The sequence below is a fragment of the Watersipora subatra genome, chromosome 8 (assembly GCF_963576615.1).
Source record: "Watersipora subatra chromosome 8, tzWatSuba1.1, whole genome shotgun sequence".
NCBI lineage: Eukaryota > Metazoa > Bryozoa > Gymnolaemata > Cheilostomatida > Watersiporidae > Watersipora > Watersipora subatra.
Window position 1 is genome coordinate 28,741,086 of NC_088715.1, and position 20,027 is coordinate 28,761,112.

Sequence of the window (20,027 nt, forward strand, 5' to 3'; positions counted from 1 at the left end):
TCAGGGTTGTTTGGTATAAGTTATAGTGAAAACGAAACCAGAAATATATATGTGATGAAAGTTTAAACAGTGAAAAAGTTGAAGTTTAGTATAATATACACTAACTTTACTTTGGGTATGTATTTAGTAAGCTAAATTTATTTACCGTAAAGCCTTTATTTGAATGCCACGTCGATCTATCTTTCAACCCTTTCCTTAGAGTGGCGTTTTATTAGAGGTAGCGTTCAAATATTGTTGTATTTTTCAAAAACCTTGTCAGCATTTTGAGAAAATAAATTCAACCCTTTTGCAAGCAAATTGAATGTCGCCCATATTTTCACTTTCCTTCCGGCAGTGCAACATCAACCCTTTTGGATATAGAAAATTGCTAACTTACCTCCAACTTGTAGAATTCTAATTAATATGCACAAAGAAGCTGATGCATGTCTCTACCAGTTGATATCCATTGCTCACAATTAACTCATGAATATTTCATAGCCTGCATTGCAATTTGCTGGAGCTTTAGGTTTTTTATTTAATTTTAAAGGTTGACTTGCAACAAAATTCACATTACAGTTATTTGAAATCAAAAGATTCACCATGTCTTACTTTGTTGTGTTGTAAGTGCAAAATATATGGGAATGTGATTACAAGCTTATAAAAGCTAAAAAACGAACGGTTAATCGCAGCCACATGAGACCGCCGTAGTTTGGATTCACTTTCCAAAATGGCTTAAATGGGGCGTAGTTGTTACAGGATGGTTTCTGCTTACACTTTCATGCAACCTCATTCGTCGAAATATTTTTACAAATATACTTCACGCATTCAATAAAACCATGTCTATTGTCTTTACGCGTTTATTTTATCGTCATTGTAATGCTGTCATTTTTAGCACTGCTATCTTATAACTCACCGTGAAAATTCGTTAAACTTAAGGGATCAGGCATAAATTAATCACTTTGCTTTTAAGTTTTAGATATTTGTATTTTTTATTATTTTATATATCTTGTTAGCTAACAATAGAGAACACCTGCTATCCTTCACACACCCTGACATTTTATATCCATCCTTGACATGAAGTTAGAAATAGAATTAGACTGAAAGTATTGTTCTACTAATTCAGTATATTGGTCATAAACACTAGTACTAGTAGGGTAAGTAACTTTAAAATGTGATCATTTTTGCCAAGTATATAATTAATATGGATAATTAATATGTGGTTCTTTAGGGAAAAGTAAATATATGACAGGGTTCACCGTGTACATACCTGGGTTCAGCATGTACATACCTAATCTCATTGTATATAGAACTCAGAAAGGCTTGACAGGTAATGCATTTATTGAACAACAACTGATGTACAACAAAATGAGTTCGCTTCAGGCTAGACAGCAAATGACAGCTGTTTAACTCATGGACCAGTCTAGAAATTGTCTTCTCATGAAATGAGCCATTAATTTCACCCAAGGCAAGGGGCCACTACTGCTGATTAGCATTGCAATGTAAATTTAGAACCTAGAGCCTAAATATGTGTTGGGGAGTTTGAGGACTGTTGATCCGATACCCTGTACTCTGGGAAGTCTGCCATCATTAGGAATTACATTCCAGGAAAGGGTGAGTGTCACATTACTGTTGCCTCTGAAAAGATGAGAGAAAGGATACAACATCGCAGAAGGAGAGAAGGAAAAATGCATAGAATAGTGCAGAGATATACAGTAGATGATATTGAACAAACGAACAAAATATGTCTTTTTTTCTCCAAATATTTGCATTAACAAATGATAGTTTTGACGTTTATTGTGGCAATAATTCGTTCTGAGGTTGAAGTCTTCAAGTGAAATCATTCTATGGTGGTGCTGAGGTTGGAGTCTTTAGTTGAAATCACTCTATGGGGGTGCTGAGGTTGGAGTCTTTAGTTGAAATCACTCTATGGTGGTGATTCTTAAAAATGAACTTACACAAAATGTTTGAGCATTTTATCAGAAAATATCAGTACTTTCCTATCATTTGTGATTTGGTTTCTGATGTTTGAGATGATCTTATTGCCAGGACGTCTCGAGGTTAAAATCAACAAAACTTGATCAAGAATAAAATACTCAGATCAAGAGATAGTTGCAAAGAGACAAAACAGAGATGCCTACTGCAGCAAATTGATCCTAACAGCTGACATCGAAAACGAGAGAGACAGGCAGTCATTTTGGCACTTGATTTTCTTCTGAGCATTTTAACCGAGATGAAGTTTTTTTAATTTTAATCTTGAATCATCCCAACTGTCAGATCACCTCAAACATCACAAACAATCTCAAATGATAGAAAAATAATAACATAAAAATGTAATATAAAAATAATTGTAATATAAAAACCTCTCATCAGGAAATGAACCCTCATTATAAAGCTGATGTTGAGTTCAAAGAGAGTTTAGACTTTCAAGCGTGTTTTGTTAAAAAAGCGACCCTGAATTGTCTTTGCTTAAGCTAGGAAGGCATTCAGGAATAATCTAATTAGATTATTCCTGAATATTAGGAATAATCTAATTAGATTATTCATGCTAATCAACATTTGTAGAACATTATAAAAATGTTTGCTTGCAACGTTATTTTATCGTAACGTTACTGTCGTTATTGTCATTAATGTCGTTGTTAGTTGCGTATTTTATCATATCAGCTCAGAGTAGACAGTAGTGTGCTGTCTGATGTTACTTTCCCTATAATAGATTAATCTATATATAGTTATCTGAGTGTAAGCGATAGCTTATGAGGTAAAGTACAGTGATACACTATAACACCTGACAAGGACTACTACAGCAAGAATCTGGACAAATGCCATCGGGTTACAGTGTGGGAAAACCTATGGTCCACTAGAGACTACCAAGGGTTCACTAGGGGGTTACCACGGGGTCACTACGGAATATCAGGGCTCACTAGGGGCTACTAAAGGTCTACCAGGGGTTACACGAAATCTGCTATAGACTACTAGGGGTTAACTAAGGTCTCCTAAAAGGTCTGCTAAGGGCGGCTAGGTTCTGACAACTACTACGTGGTCCACTATAGTTTCCCAGCGGTCTACCAGAGGTTACTAGGATTCACTAAGGGGTACTACATGTGAGAAAAGAAAATTGGTTTAAGGATCTTTGTTCCTTAATGTAAAGGCAGTTTTGTCAATGACCATGCATGGTATTTCAGTTTGAATCACAATTGAAAGCCCACAAAACTACTAAAAAGCATTGCTATGTTATTACAGCAATCTATAAAAAGTCTACTTTCACAATAAGAATCACACCATGTCAATTTTAAAATTTACTAATGGCCGGCATAATGTTTCTAATATAGCACACACCCCACCCTCTCCCTAAACTTTTATTGTAGCTAAGGAATTGGACTAGTGCAATGACAGTAGTGAACTTACATGAGCCCTCTGGAATCATCAAAGAAGTAATATTTTGGCTCCACAGAGGGTACATCTACCACTTGGTCATTCTCCCTCATCACAATCTTGTCCCACAGCACCACCTGGTTAACTGCCTGTAAATATTAATATACCACATGAATCCTTTGTTTTGACTGTCCTAATGTCCTAATAACATGGCTGTAAATGTGTGTACCACCATGTACACGGTAAATGTGTGTGGTAAATGTGTATACCACCATGTACACACTGACTGCCCAAATGCTAACAACTCATGACAATAACTAGGTTTCTAGACAGAGAGGGCGGAAGGGACACACCCCCGTATGGTACTGCAATGTAATCATGGAAATACGCTCTTATTCAGTCATAATTCAGTATCGCTGTTTGGAAGCGAAAGGATGCGCCATCTTTTAGTCATGGAAATGGCCACGACGGCCAACACTGTCGCTATTGTGCACGCGCACAGGTCTTGCCTTCCTATCACTTCATAGGCCTAAGCGTCCACAGCCATCGCTCTCCGTTGGCGCCCTATGTAAACATTACATGATTGTCAACCTAGCGTAGCGCTCTGGCACCGGTACACGCAAGTGTCGCTACACTATTGCTGAATGGAAACTCGTTGATTGTCACAAACATAGCTAAATGCATTTACATACCAAAAACAAGTCCTCCGAACCAAGTCTTGCAATCGATTTTAGCACTAATTAATAAAATAATGTGGCATAAATGTGGTAGATAGTCTCTAATTTACAATTGCTAATCTAATGGTAAACGACAAAAAGCATGCGAGAGTTTTCTATAAAGGCTGGTTCACACTATACCGCCGTGTTTCGATGTTGATGCCACAATACTTTGGTGATCGTCGATGATAACCATGTTCACACTATTACAAATACCCATCTGCCTGTTTGCACCAGGAAATACTCCGTGACGTAGTGTTCTCATTTATCTTCCTAACTTTTCACGAAGAAACTTCTTTGTTTTTGCGTGCTGGAATCAAAAACTAGTCTCACAGCGTTTATCATAAACGAATATAAATAAGTCATGCCATTTACGACCACAAATATAAATAAGTCATGCCATTTACAACCACGAATATTCATCGCCGAAATGTTCACATTTGAAATGTGGTCGTCGATGCTCGGCGAAGTTTGACAGCTGCAAACCTTTCCGACGTCTCCGCGATTCTCCGTCGATGCCATTGGTTCACGGTTCACATAATCGACGAATAACTCCGAAAGGAAACCGCTGACTAACGGCGATAAATAAAAGTATAAATGTAAATAAAAGTATAATGACGACAAAAGCATAAAAAGACCGTTTCTGATGTTTGGTATCCATGATCGATTCTATTTCTCTATCCAGCGATTCGATTTATACAATTTCTCTTATCTGGCTAATTTGCTGAAAACCACTGCGCAGCATGGAAACGTATAATCCCCTCGACTTCGGAGAGGGCTGCATCGCAGTACTGCGCACCATGGAAACATAGTGTATATCATGACACCGGTATCGCTAGACTATTGCTGAATAGAAACGGTCTGATAGTTACAGACAAATAGCTAATTTCATTTACATACCGACAACAAAAGTCTTTGAAAATCGTTTGTCATGTGAAAGATGTTTGACAGCTGCAAACTTTTCTGACCTCTCCTCGATGCTTCGTTGATGCGGTTGGTTCACGGTTCATATAATCGATGATTAACTCCGAAAAGCAAACGCTGACTAATAGCGATATAGTGTGAACCAGGCTTAAGCTCTAACAGTCATAACACAATGAGTACCGCATCAGCTGGCAGCTATGAACCATCAACTGGCAACTAGTTATGAAATATGCAAAATGGGCATTGGTATGCAACTTGTTCAGGCATTTCTAACTATGGTTTACTCGTTACATGGTTTACTCCCTGTCAACCATGTTTATTTGCTGCTACTTCCTGGCCATTTGTGAGGGTTAGTAATCCAACTTAGAATGCCTCACGATCAAGCTATTAGCCAAATGAGCAAAAGCTTGACATAATCTTTTGATAACATCATCTCAGCTCATCACTAATATTATGTAACTACAGTCAAACGTGGATAACTCGTCCACGGATAGCTCGAACACATGGTTAATTCGAACATTTCCTTTGGTCCGTTCCCACGTAATGATAAATTGCTATAGATAACTCGAACTCAACATTGTTAATTCGAACTGTTTTTTTGCCCAACGACTACCGAAACGGTTGTTATCGCTTTAGAAAATCACTTTATTCAAAGCCATAGAGGTAAAATTCATTTTGTCGTAATTCATAAGCGTCGTTATTACCACCATCGGCAAAATATTTTTGTCAACGACTTTTCTAAAAGTTTGGTGAAATTTGATTTATACTGCGATACGTTGAATAGCACGGGCTAGCCGGGTCACGCGCGCAAGGATTTTCGCCACGCACATACAAAACAAAAATTGCATGTTGTTTTGTATGTGCGTGTCGTTTGTAATTGCAAGCCTATTGCTTTATTTGCTTTCTGACTGCTGTGCGGACTCGTCCGGATTGATAGATTTCATGAAGGGATTGATTGATTGAATGTTGATTTTAGTTCTCTGTTTAATTGCTGGGCAGTCAAAGCAATGAAACAGCCAATCAAAAGGATAAGAACACAAGACACAGGGCGGGTTTTCGCAATCAGAAGCAGTTGTGGGAGAAGAGTAATGATTGATTATCAAAAGCATATATAATCCGCAATCACCTGACTCACTTGTCATAAATGTGTAAACATATCTATTACTATTACTATCGATAACTATTACTGCAACACAAGATACACTGTGTAAAGATACTACTTTGCTACCATAACACTGAGACATCTGTTGAGTATAAAATTGCTCTCTACATTAAATTTACCTACAGAGAAATAAGAATACTTTGTACCATCTGCCTACTATCTTATCACGTCTCTTTGTAAGTATTTTCATAGTTAACTGCAAACTTGTCAGAACGTGATTTAAGAGTATTAGACATGACAACTAAGTTGGCTTACAGAAGGTCTGTATGAAGCTTTTGGCTTCCTAACTTATAAATTATCATCCTTTGCAAAGTACATGAAAACTAGTAAGTTATCATTGTACCTGGAACATGTCTACATGGACATACGTGTAAAAAATGTCTTATAGTCTTGAGGGTTAACTACATACTCATGCAAAGACTCTAGTATGATAAGTTGAGACAAGTAAACAATACCTTAGTTTTCATGTCAAGCTAATAGTTATGTTGTCGACTTACTCATCAACTTTCAAACGGCAGAAAAAGTGAACTGAAATCGTAAAATTTTAAATAACAACTTTAACAAGTCAGTAGCAAATATTAATTCATAGTAATAATAATAAGCACAATAACAAAATAAACATAATAATTGTTTACTGGATGTTAACTAACTACTAATGTAAAAATACCAAAGCACCTTGTTTATTAATAGTAATGGAGTAATCAGTATAATATAACAAAAGTATGGCTGCCTTGTTAAGTTACTCATCATTTGTGTCCCACCTATTGCCATATAACACCATGCCTGCTATCAGCCCATTTACTACTCTAGTTAGACTTTTAGCAACGCACTAATCATCAGTTACAAATGTCATGTAGACTTGGAAGATTGAGTCAGTAGATTTATTTCTATTGAGCGCTGGAAGGATTTATTTTATTAGTCCATAACATTATGGAATCAATCAATGATTAACAAAACTGTAATATTCTGGATGTCACTGTGAGCTATTTCGCATCTTCAATAGGTTCGCTTCTTTTCAAGAAAGGGGGCCTATTGTGAAGTAGCCTATTCTTCACTTTTATTGCAAACTTGTGTGTTTAGGTGAATCATGGTGAATGGTGGTGAAGATACAAGTAGCAATGGGTACATGCTTTTGACTGCGCAAACATCAATATCTCTGGTACTAACACTCAACTTGAGGAAAATCCATATTATCACATTTGTGAACAAAAACTATATGCTGTTACAGAAAAGAGAATAGAATGGTGCTTCAGGATATCAACCAGCAGCACCCAACAGATGATGAACTACAACCAGAACATGAGCTGCAGCATATGGTAAGGCTCTGCTTTATGTACTATGTATAATATCAAAGCTTGTAAAGCGACTAGCTATACTAATAGGGTAACATGTAAATGTGTTCTACAGGATCCCAACCAACAACACCCAACAGATGACCAACCAGAACATGAACTGCAGCATCTGGTAAGGCTCTGCTGTATGTACGATGTATAACATCAGAGCTTGTAAAGCGACTAGCTATACTAATAGAGTAACATGTAAATGTATTCTACAGGATCCCAACCAACAACACCCAGCAGACGACCAACCAGAATATGAGCTGCAGCATCTGGTAAGGCTCTGCTTTATGTACTATGTATAACATCAGAGCTTGTAAAGCGACTAGCTATACTAATAGAGTAACATGTAAATGTATTCTACAGGATCCCAATCAACAACACCCAGCAGACGACCAACCAGAATATGAGCTGCAGCATCTGGTAAGGCTCTGCTGTATATAGGATGTATAACATCAAAGCTTGTAAAGCGACTAGCTATACTAATAGGGTAATATGTAAATGTATTCTACAGGATCCCAATCAACAACACCCAGCAGATGACCAACCAGAACATGAGCTGCAGCATCTGGTACAGGCTCTGCTTTATGTACTATGTATAACATCAGAGCTTGTGTTGTAGTGGTAGTAGTGTAGTAGTGTAGTACACATATATACGCATATACTAACTTCATGCAATTTATCGCTATGTTCATTTTATAAGCTATGCACACGTTATATGTACATGTATTCCTTTTATCTTACGTTGCACACTTGTCATATATGCTGCACACATTGTTACGTTAATAAATTTCATGAAAATTTAGGTGGGAGTGTTGAGTTTTTATTTGCTATGTGACCCAGTGTCAGGTCAGCTATGTGTTGTGGTTGGGCTGTGGCTGGCTACTCCAGTGGAGGCAGTCTGCCTACCTTTGTGATTGAGGATCCGGTTAGCAACACCTGTTTACTTGTCAGTTTTTGTCATTAAAAATATGAAAATAACAGTTATATTATATCCTGTACCCAACTACCATTTTAAAATGACTCAGTTTGCCTTTGGATGCCAATACAGCAGCACCGAAATGTTTTTTTGCAGTCAGTCATCTCACTATATATCAAAGTTTTTCTTAGCAGAGTTTTAAAAGGCTTGTGCTATCCATTATATAGTCAAGCAAGTATTTGTCATCAGTCAGGGAGTGTCAACTCCAAAACCTAATCACTGTTGTTTCTGGAATCACAAGGTAAATTTCAATATAATTGTAACGTTTTCTTTTTGTTAATTCTGTCGTATGTAATATGCTACTGTATTGTGGTTTTATATCAATTCCAGTTTCTGTAATTTTATTGTTCAGTCATGCTATGCAATGTGTCAATGCACTCACTCTCAATTAATATTTCCTACACGTATTGCGCATCATATGTTATGTTTGTTTATCATGCTTTATTAGTGAGTATTATCTATTTACATATCAGTCCATTTGTGTAACCTTTTGACAGGTTTCACGGTCAAGCTAGATTACTATCAGTTGTACTGTCAGCATATAATAAAGAAATAAAGTCAGCAGTAATCTACAGTGATCAGTGCACTTTTCTCTCGACACAATAGTGGTTAGCCAGTCAGTCTGAGAGCTCCGCTCTTACAGAAGTTGTTAAAAGATTGGCTAAAAGTTATAGTGAATGCGAGGCAAAAACCGTCTACCTAGAAACAGATGCTAAAGAGTATGATGATATAATTAAAGTAAGATTAGTAATAGATTAAAACAGCTTCAAGTTTGTGTTCAGTCAGCTAAATTTATTGAAGTTTAATTCAAAGTTTCTACTATGTAGAGTCACAAAAGTTTACTATACCAAATGCGTTGCTTTCAAGTCTATCAGACCGCCGTTATCCACAACGCGTGTCTCGAAGGTAAAAGCTCCACACAATAGTGTACATAGTGATGTTACATTTTATTGCAGATCCCAACAATCAAACGGGTATTTGTTACTTTGTTAGTGTAGTAATTGAATATAACAATTAAATACACTATCTCCACCGTAATATCCTCTTCAGGTGGTTTTTCATAACATGGAAACAAATAAATACAAATAAATTTGTGCCAAGTTATTTGATATAGAAAAGTGTTCTTTGAGATGCGAGCAAATTGACACGCGAGCAAATTGACATATGACCTCAGCCCTAGATTACATTAATCTCGCATGTCGAGGTATAACCGAAATATTAGACATGGCAATTGAGTTGATTTACAGACGGACTGAATGGTCATTAAGTTACTCACCATTTGTGTCTCACCTAATAATAAGAACAATAACAAATTAAATAATGAATAATTGTTAACAAAATAATAATTTCTTGTAATAATAAATACAATAACAAATTGAACAGAAAATAATTGTTTGCTGGATGTTAACCAACAACTAATGTAAGAATAACATGATTCCTTGTTTATTAATAGTAATGGACTAATCAGTATACAAAGGTGCGTTTACACTGGCCGACACCGACTCCGATTAGGTGCCAATACCCCGACTCGGACATTTCATGTGTCGGTGCCTACACCGGCACTAGCGGGCCTAATTATTGGCCATTCAAACATTGTTAGCCGGTGTTCTCACTCGGTCCCGTTAGCCGAAACGGGCAATTTTATTGTATATAAGGGAGCAACGCTCACTTAGTAGACAGAGCAAATGGCCGTACGCTCCTCGGCTAGTGAATTTCCTTCGCTAATAAAACATTGAATGAAATCACGCGCAATTTATTTCTGTATGACATAATCTAGATCGTACCAAGTAAGGGCCGGCAAATTCCTTTACAGTAGTACTAGTAGTAGTACTAGTAGTAGTACTAGTAGTAGTACTAGTAGTAGTACTAGTAGTAGTCGTACAACTGGCTATTCACTTTTAATTAATTTAAATTAAAGAACTAACTTGATTTTTTGGTACTCTCGCGTTCACATCGTTGCTAGCCATGCTGGTTCACTATTAAAAAGAGAACGAGGGAAAGTTTAATGACAGTCTTCTAGCCTTTCATTAAACCTAGCCCTTTCGTTTCATAAACTTAGCACTGTCATTAAAGCCTAGGCTTATTTAACCAGAGGCTCCTAGCTTCTGATTGGCTGATGAGCGTCCGATTTGTCGGCGCAACTGGGCTCTGCTGGGTTGCACCGACACCGCTTTTTATATCGGTGCCGACACCGATCTCTCTGTTCACACCTACCGACACCGACTCATCAAATTTGTCGGTGCTCGACAAAATCGGTGACAAAATCGGCCAGTGTAAACGCATCGTAACAAAAGTATGGCTGCCTTGTTAAGTTACTCAACATTTGTGTCCCACTCCCACCTATTTCCATATAACACCATGCCTGCAGACAGACCATTTACTACTCTAGTTACACTATTAGGAACCCACTAAATGATTAATTATACATGTAATATGCAAATTTGTGAGATTGAGTCTATAGAACTATCTCTTTCGAGCACTGGAAGGGTTTATTTTGTTAGTCTATAAGATTATGGAATTAATTGATGGGTCAACAAAACTGTGATAAGCTGATTGTCAAGAACAGCTACTTCACAATAGGCTTCCTTTTCTTTTTAAAGTTACGCTCACTCAAGCTGCTCAAGAAGGAAAATCAATATTATCACATTCCAAAGTAACAATTGTCTGTTGGTACAGTAAAGATAATAGAAAGGATCCTAACCAACACCACCCAACATACGACAAGACAGCACATAAACTACAGCATATAGTGCTGGCTCTGCTTAGTATTAATGTCTCATAGCGGAGCTTGTAGGGCAACTAGTTCTACTAACAAGGGAATATAATCATTCTACAGGATCCTAACCAACAGCGTCCAGCCAATGATCAGACAGAATATGAACTACAGCATCTGGTACTAGCTCTCCTGTATATATATAGTGTTTTATAGCAGAGCTTGTATATTAAATTAAATTTGTCTACAAAAAATTAGAATACTTTGTACTGGAATATATATAATGGAATGTATAGATAGTAGACAGATGGTCATCTGTCTACATGTACTATCTATAATTTCTCTCTGTATTTTCATAGTTAACTGCAACCTTGTCAGAATATGATTTAAGAATATTAGACATGACAACTAAGTTGGCTTACAGAAGGTCTGTATGAAACTTTTGGCTTCGAGCCTTATAAATTATCATCCTTTGCAAAGTACATGAAAACTAGTAAGCTATCATTGTACCTGGAACATGTCTACATGTACATCCGTGTAAAAGATTTCTCAGTCTTGAGGGTTAGCCAAGTTCATAGCTTGAGGGTTACTCATGCAAAGACTCTGCATGGATGATAAGTTGTGATAAGTAAACAACACCTCAGTTTTCATGTCAAGCTGGGAGTTACGTTATCGACTGACTCATCAACTTTCAAATGTCAGAAAAAGTGAACTGAAATCGTAAAATTTTAAATAACACACTTTAACACTAATGTCAAAACTTATTTCTAACAAATAATAATTCATAGTAATAATAGGCACAATAACAAAATAAACATAATAATTGTTTGCTGGATGTTAACCAACAGCTAATGTAGGAATAACATGGCTCCTTGTTTATTAATAATAATGGACTAATCAGTATAATATAACACAAATTTGGCTGCCTTGTTAAGTTACTCATCATTTGTGTTTAACCTACTGCCAAATAACACCATGCCTGCTATAATTGTTAACAAAATAACAATTTCTTGTAATAATAAATACAATGACAAATTGAACAGAAAATTATTGTTTGCTGGATGTTAACTAACAACTAATGTATTAATAAACATGGTTTCTTGTTTACTAATAGTAGTGGTCTAATCAGTATAATATAACAAAAGTATGGTTGCCTTGTTAAGTTACTCATCATTTGTGTTTAACCTACTGCCACATAACACCATGCCATGTTGTTATGCATAACACCATGCAATGGGAACCTGCTTTTGACTGCGCAAACATCGATATCTCAGGTTGAGGAAAAACTCAAATTGAGGAAAATCCATATTATCACATTTGTGAGCAATCGTTGTCTGTTGTGTTAGTATGGTGTTTCAGGATGCTAACCAACAGCACCTAGCAGACGACCAGACAGAATATGAACTAAAGCACCTGGTAAGGCTCTGCTGGCGATTAAATGTCTCACAGCAGAGCTTGTAAGGCTGCTAGAGTTACTGACAAGGTAATATAAGAAATCTACAGGACGCGACCAACAACAGCCACCAGAAAACCAGACAGACTATGAACTAGTACAAGGTTTGCTGTATGTAAGAAGTACCACAGCTCATCCCCTAGCTCTAGTAGCCAAGATGTCATTCTATCACCAATATATGCTCATAATACCACACACAACTATGGCAGCTGTTAGCACATGTAGGAACTCTATATTATAAAAGCATGGGAGTGCCGCTCCTCAGTATAAAATGACTGTACTTACTAATAAACAGCTATTCCAATTTACCTCTTTCTGGCTTATTATTTTGTTATTCATTTTGATCACAGGAACACAGTGAAAGGTTCTCACAAATAATGGACTTAGACCTACATTACTAGAGCTGAGCTGTTTTATACTCTGTATCTGCCTGACTAATAACCCTTTATATAAACTTTTGTCAATACCCAACAATATACGCAAACAATCATTCTCAAATGAGAAGAATTTTTAGGCGTGAGATATATATAAATATTCTACTATCATGCTACGAGCCACTAGCCAAAAATATCAAAGACATCAGGAAATACGACAGTCTACAATATCTGCTGTATATTAGATACCAGAACCTCATAGCTCCCACCTCTAGTAGCTGAATATGACATTCTACAATAAGTACTTGCTAAGATCGTATGTTCTGAAGAGTCAATAAATTCTAGTTTTTTATCACAGTCTAACCTGAGGAGGATCACGTTAAACATATGTAACACACTCTACTACTTATGAGTATTATTATCATTCATGATGGTTTTAATTGTTTTCATGTTATTCAATAAATAGTAATTATAATCCACCATAGACCAAGTATTATTATCATTCATAATGGTTTCAATTGGTTCCATGTTATTCAATCAATGATAAATATAATCTACCATAGACCAAGGAGTAAAAATATTGTATTATTTGTCTCTAAGGTTGTCAAGTTATGCTACTAATAGCTAAAATGTTTCAATTATTAGTCTAATCAATAGCAGGACTCCGGATTTCTTTATTTTACTTAGACTGTGATTACATGATTGTAGCATTTTTTGTTGAGTTGATTTGAAAAATACTATAAATTCATTTGCATGTATAGTTGAGTTCATTCGATTACATCACGAAAACCTCAATCAGCTTTTTGGTATCTTGAGAGCAGAGCAGGGTCAGATATTTCAGACTAAGCCAAATAGCTAATTACATGTAGCTACCATGACTTAAGTTACTTCCATTGTTGTGGACATAATAGCTCATTCATTCGATATCGATTAAATATAAACACAGGGCAGTTATGCTTATGTCATGATAGCCGCATCTCTAAGAGATGAATTATAGCTGAGATTTACTGTTGCTGATAGAGGGAAGAGTGCCTACCAGTCATAAAAATAAGGAATGGTAGAATATGTAGAATGCTTGCAGGTTGCCATCGAGTATACGTACAGTGATACATGTACTTGTCTTTGTATACCCTATACTAATACAAAGGGTGTGAAAGTAACACATGTACATGTACAGTGATACATGTACATGTATCACTGTACATGTATCACTGTACATGTGCATGAATCACTGTACATTTGCAGTACTGTATGGAGCTATTACCTTAGAGGCAGACGTATAACATAAAAGTTGAATTTTACTCAAATAAACTTAGCTTACTAACACATACTTAAATCTGATACATGTACATGTAGGACTGTAGAGCGCTTTCAAATATCTGGTCAGCAAACTCAATCGAGTGCACCTTTCAATAGCAGAATATGAATTACGATAGATTTTGTCTTGATTTGGGTGCAAGATGGTATATAATAACTGAGTCTGAGAGATCTCGTTAGCAGGGACCAAGTATATTCCTCGTGATACAACATTGTTTGTTTAGGGAAGATGCAAACCTGTTTATTTGATGTGAATGATGGTGAATGATATTGAGGAACCAAGGCGCAAAGGTTACATGCTTTTGACTGTAAAAACATTGATAGCTCAGGTGCCAATATTCAACTGAAGAAAAATCTGTATCACACGTCACATGACTCCTCATAGCTGCAAAGCTGCGGAGAACGTTGATAAAGCTATCCGCTGACAACTCATCCAACATCTCTATATGTACAGCCCTACTACAGAGGCAAGTGAATATGATACCATAGCGCTTTACCGTTGCGGCCTGTCCTTCCCTCAGTATGGACCGAAAACATTCATCTCCACATGCGTAAATGGGGGTGTTTGCTTCAGTCTTTCCTTTAGCAAATCCCCATAATCTGGATTTCTGTCGGTCTACGCAATTTGGCATGTGTAAAGCCGGGTTCCCGTATTGGCTGCGAGGCCCCAGTGGTAATCTCGCACAGCATACACTTTTTTCCTAGATCCGCCACTGCTTAGAAACGAATATTCTACTTGTCCTGTCAAGATGTCTTCTCGCCACCCAGACCCTCATAGATGATGGCTAACTAGGTGAATCACCAGTGTTTAACCATGAAACATGTGGTTAAGGCTGCTTCGCACTATACAATTTTTCAAGTCCTAAGGCTGATTCACACTATATCGCCAAATGTCGGCATTGCGCTTTCAGCGTTTATCATCAACTATCTGAACCGTAAGTAGCTGAAGTAACTAAAATGTAAAATCTCACAGCCTTTCATCATAGTTCATTAGGTTTGAACAAGTGAAAGGTTGCCTTCTACTAGATTATACGATGTAATATCTGAATATACAATATTGACTTTATTGTACTCTTACAAATGATCAAATCAGTTGTGTATCATAACGCAGCTAATAGAATCCTACTGTCTCAAAACAGAAAGTGGATAGCCTGATGTTACTTGTCAAGCTTGGATTAGTCATTATGGACTAACATAACTGCATAATTATTAGTAAGCTTCTACAATGATGGTGTAGTGACACCTCGCCTCGGTGCCACAGCACCAAAGAGCTACGTTGAGATGAAAAACAATTTGTGCTTCCATTGGACGCTATAACAGTGCGATGGTTGTGCGAAACCTTTGAGTTAAGGTTGTATCTTTGAGAAGTCAAGGACAAAACCAACCATCGATGATCAGTAGAAAAAAACTGCTACTTCTTATTGCGTTATTCGCTATGAACACGACTCTAGTTTATCAACAGTTTTTGCGGCTATTGCATCAATCTAGGATACCACAGAATACTCTGCTAATTATGTATTCCGACTATGACGGAGAACTTCTGCAGAAGTGGTAAGCCGTTGGTCGCTAAGGCCATCTCAGTGGCACAATGCACGAGTTGTTCCTTCTAAACAGTGACAATGAATCGTGATAGAATGAGAGCAACAAAGCTGTCTCCATGATGGTATTGCAGCCTATATGGGGTGTGTTGCTACTCCATTGCTGTATGGAAACTTTCATTGTAAACATTGGTTGCTTTGGCTAAAATTTGCACGCATTGAAAACTGTCCAATTCAGTGGCTTCGGCGGCTGTCGATGCGCTTGGGTAAACATGGTCATGTTGTACCTCAACTGATTCAGTCATTAGTTGTACAGAAGCTGCTAGCACTCTAGTACATGTACAAAGATAGGCGTAGCCTCAGCCAAGTGTCTTCTGCATCTAGAACTTTCCATCTGTGTAATCACAGCAAGCACACAGCTGAGAGCTTTCTTCGGTTGCAATCTTTTCTCGGAGCTTCTTCCCTTGGTAAGTGTAAACACAATGGTACAGTGATGTATCGTAGGTGAGTGTACACGTGTTTCTTGTAAGTGCTGTGAGACAATGAAACTTGGTTTGTGATATAAGGTGCATATTCAGCGTTTAGAGCCTCGGCTTGTTATAACACCAGAGATTTAGCTGGTTTTATAAGTATGTTTGACTAATTAAAAATGCACAACATTTTGGTAGATATTATCAGAAAGTAGCGATATTTTTCTATGAATCGCAATTGTTTTTATGTTTGCGGGTATCTGACTGCCATGATGTTCCGAGATGAAAATCCACAGAAAAGTTGATAGCTATTAAATTGCATCGAATAATTATATGTGCAATATCGGGGTATAGCGAAACCCGTCTCGACACTCTCGCTCCTAAAGGGCTCAGGGACGACAAAACCTCAGTCGTCTGCGGGCATATATGCAGGTTGTTGGTAAGGGCGGCTAGATACCACAGGCGGCTTGTTGGTGGATTACTTTTTCCTTCGTGAGTCATCTGTTTGCGAGCACAAGCCGCGCGGCTTGAGCATGAAGACTTACGGTAGTTGTTATCGTTGTGATAGTTGATATCGGCTATTGCTTTCAAGTTGCAGCATTACGCCGTTCTGTCGTCTCTTGACTCGCATAATTAGCATGATTTGATTAAGAATAATTCGAACTATCGATCCGCAAGTTGAGTTACTTGCGAGTTTAGAGTTTCAATAAACACCTGCCGATGCGAATTTAACCCAGCGCTTGACCCCATAGGTCAAGTACTAGCCTAATTAATCACTTTATAAACGCTATTTATATATATATCAGAGTTAAGAGACCCGAGTTAGAGCAGAATTTACCACCCATACGGGTATCCGGGGTGAAGAAACAATTTTTTTTCATATATATATAACATATATACAGTCAAACATGGATAACTCGGCCACGGATAGCTCGAAAACATGGTTAATTCGAACAGTTTCTTTGGTCCGTTCCCACGTAATGATAAATTGCTATAGATAACTCGAACTCAACACTGTTAATTCGAACTGTTTTTTTGCCCAACGGCTACCGAAACGGTTGTTATCGCTTTAGAAAATCACTTTATTCAAAGCCATAGAGGTAAACCTCATCTTTTCGTAATTCATAAGCGTTGTTATTACCACCATCGGCAAAATAATTTTGTCAACGACTTTTCTAAAGGTTTGGTCAAATTTGATTTATACTGCTATACGATTAATTGCACGGGCTTGCCGGGTCACGCGCGCAAGGATATTCGCCACGCACATACAAAACAAAAACAGCATGTTGTTTTGTATGTGCGTGGCGAAAATCCTTGAGTGCGTGACCCGGCTAGCCCGTGACGAATAGTTTTCCGACGTTGATTCCGTGTTGAATCAACGTCGGAATGTTGAATGTTTAAAACGTCTTAAAATTGTGTTTATTAAACGTATACGTTGTCTTAGCTAAAAAAAACTATTCATCGTTTGACCTAAACACAGAATACGTGTGTACATTCAATAAGTATCCATTCAAAAAGCGTGAGTGATATACAATGTACCGTTAAACCTCGTAAAACTTTTAATTGAACTGCCTCGGAGTGTTGCTCTTAACGAATCCCAGGTAAAGTAAGGGATTTTTCTTTGGTAACTTTTTCTTGAAGTTGCATAAACTTCAAGAAAAGTCGGCAAAATTGATCGTGGGTAAAACGCTCAAAAGAAAAATATGTCTTTTCTTTTGAGCATTTCAACAACGATCAAGTTTTGCCAATGTCAATCTAAAAAAAACCTCCTGGCAATAACATCACCTTAAACAACAAACCAATCTCAAGTGATAGAAAAATCTCTATACTTTTTGATAAAAACGTTTTAAACTTTACATTAGAAGCATTTAATTTGAAACAAGCCATTTGTGCTTTTGATTTATATTATAGTTTGCATATGTACATGTATCTACTAATAAATAAGTAAATACATGGACTTGTGACAGTGCTCTGATAACTTGAACGCTCTGATAATTCGAACACTTTTGCTCGGTCCCGTGAAGTTCGAGTTATCCATGTTTGACTGTATATATATATATATATATCGTAGATATACCCAAACAGTAGTGTTATGCATAACACCATGCAATGGGTACATGCTTTTGATTGTGCAAACATCAATATCTTAGGTGCTGACACACAGATTGCGGAAAATCCATATTATCACATTTATGAACCAAAACTATATGTTGTTAGACAAAAAAGAATAGAATGGTGCTACAAGATATCAACCAGCAGCACCCAGCAGACGACCAGCCAGAGTTTGAATTACAGCATTTAGTAATGGCTTTACTTTTACGATGGATAACAGCAGAGCTAGAAAGGATATTAGCTATTCTTATGGGATGGTAAATGAAGGCTACAAGATGGTCACTAAAACAGCCAACAGATGACCAGTCAACAAGATCTGCTGTATATTAGATGTCAGAAACTCATAGCTCCCAGCTATAGGAGCTGAATATGACATTCTACAATAAGTACTTGCCATGTTTATATGTTCTGGAGAGTCAATAGAGTCTAGTTTTTATCACAGTCTAACCTGAGGATCAGATTCAACAGATTTAACACTTTACTACTTATGAGTGTTATTATTATCATTCATAATGGTTTCAGTTGTTTCCATGTTATTCAGTAAATCTATATATATATTTCTCAAAGTCCGTGTTTTTTTGACACAGTGATACATGTACATGTATCACTGTACATGTACAGGGCTATATGGAGCTATTACCTTCGGGACAGATGTATAACATAAACGTTGAATTTTACTTAAATAAACTTAGCTTACTAACACATACCTAAAGCTGATATGTGTACATGTATCATGGTAGAGCGCTTTCAGAAATCTGGTATTCAAACACAATCGAGTGCACCTTTCAATAGCAGAAAAGGAATTACGATAGATTTTTTCTCTTGATTTGGGTGCATGATGGTATACAATAACTGAGTCTGAGAGATCTCAATAGCAGTGGACAAGCAAATTCCTCAAATTTAAATCATTAGTCACACAGTAAGATAATGTATAATTGAGGTGAATGATGGTGAATCACTACGTTTCCATGGTGCGCAGTGCTTCGGAGTTGCACTATCTCCGAATCATGGAAACAGCGTCTTTGCACTGAAATCACTACGCACTGATCAGTGCGAAGCCAGTGCAAATTCGCATCAAGGAAACAGCGATTGCACAGTGGCTGCGCATAGCTCTCATGCCTTGGGGACGGATTCTTCGAGGGCCATAAACTAGTACGTACAAAGGTTATCCCGCTAATCTTGTTTTTTTTCTTTTCTTTCGATCTTCTTTCACCTAAATTTAGTTATGGTCTGCACCCACGAGGATGATGAGGTGATTACTTTCCTAGACTTTGTTATCGATGCCAACACTTTTCGAAAAAAAGGTGACAAGCCCTAAATTAACTTTTAAATAATATATTACTTGTTAAAAATATATTGCTTTGTAAAATTTGTGTCAAGGTTTGTAAAACCTTGTGAATGTGTATTGTAAATAGAAGTATGACGACAGAAGCATAAAAAGACCGTTTATGACGTTAGGTATCCGTGATCAATTCTATTTCTTCATCAGGCGATTCGATTTATACAATTTCTCTTATCTGGCTAATTTGCTGAAAACCACTGCGCAGCATGGAGACGTACGATCCCCTCGATTTCGGAGGGGCT

At 37.2% G+C, this 20,027-nt stretch overlaps 1 protein-coding gene across 1 annotated transcript in view; it reads right to left on the minus strand.

The window, feature by feature from the left end:
• Window positions 1-1,099: 1,099 nt before the first annotated feature.
• LOC137402101 (signal peptidase complex subunit 3-like) overlaps window positions 1,100-20,027 on the minus strand; it is an 85,605-nt gene continuing 66,677 nt past the window's right edge. Inside the window, exons 3-4 of the mRNA XM_068088572.1 lie at window positions 3,382-3,497; window positions 1,100-1,614 (exon numbers count right to left, since the gene is read on the minus strand). Of these exons, the coding sequence (XP_067944673.1) occupies window positions 1,485-1,614; window positions 3,382-3,497 (246 nt within the window). The 3' untranslated portion in view covers window positions 1,100-1,484. The remainder of the gene's footprint in view (window positions 1,615-3,381; window positions 3,498-20,027) is intronic.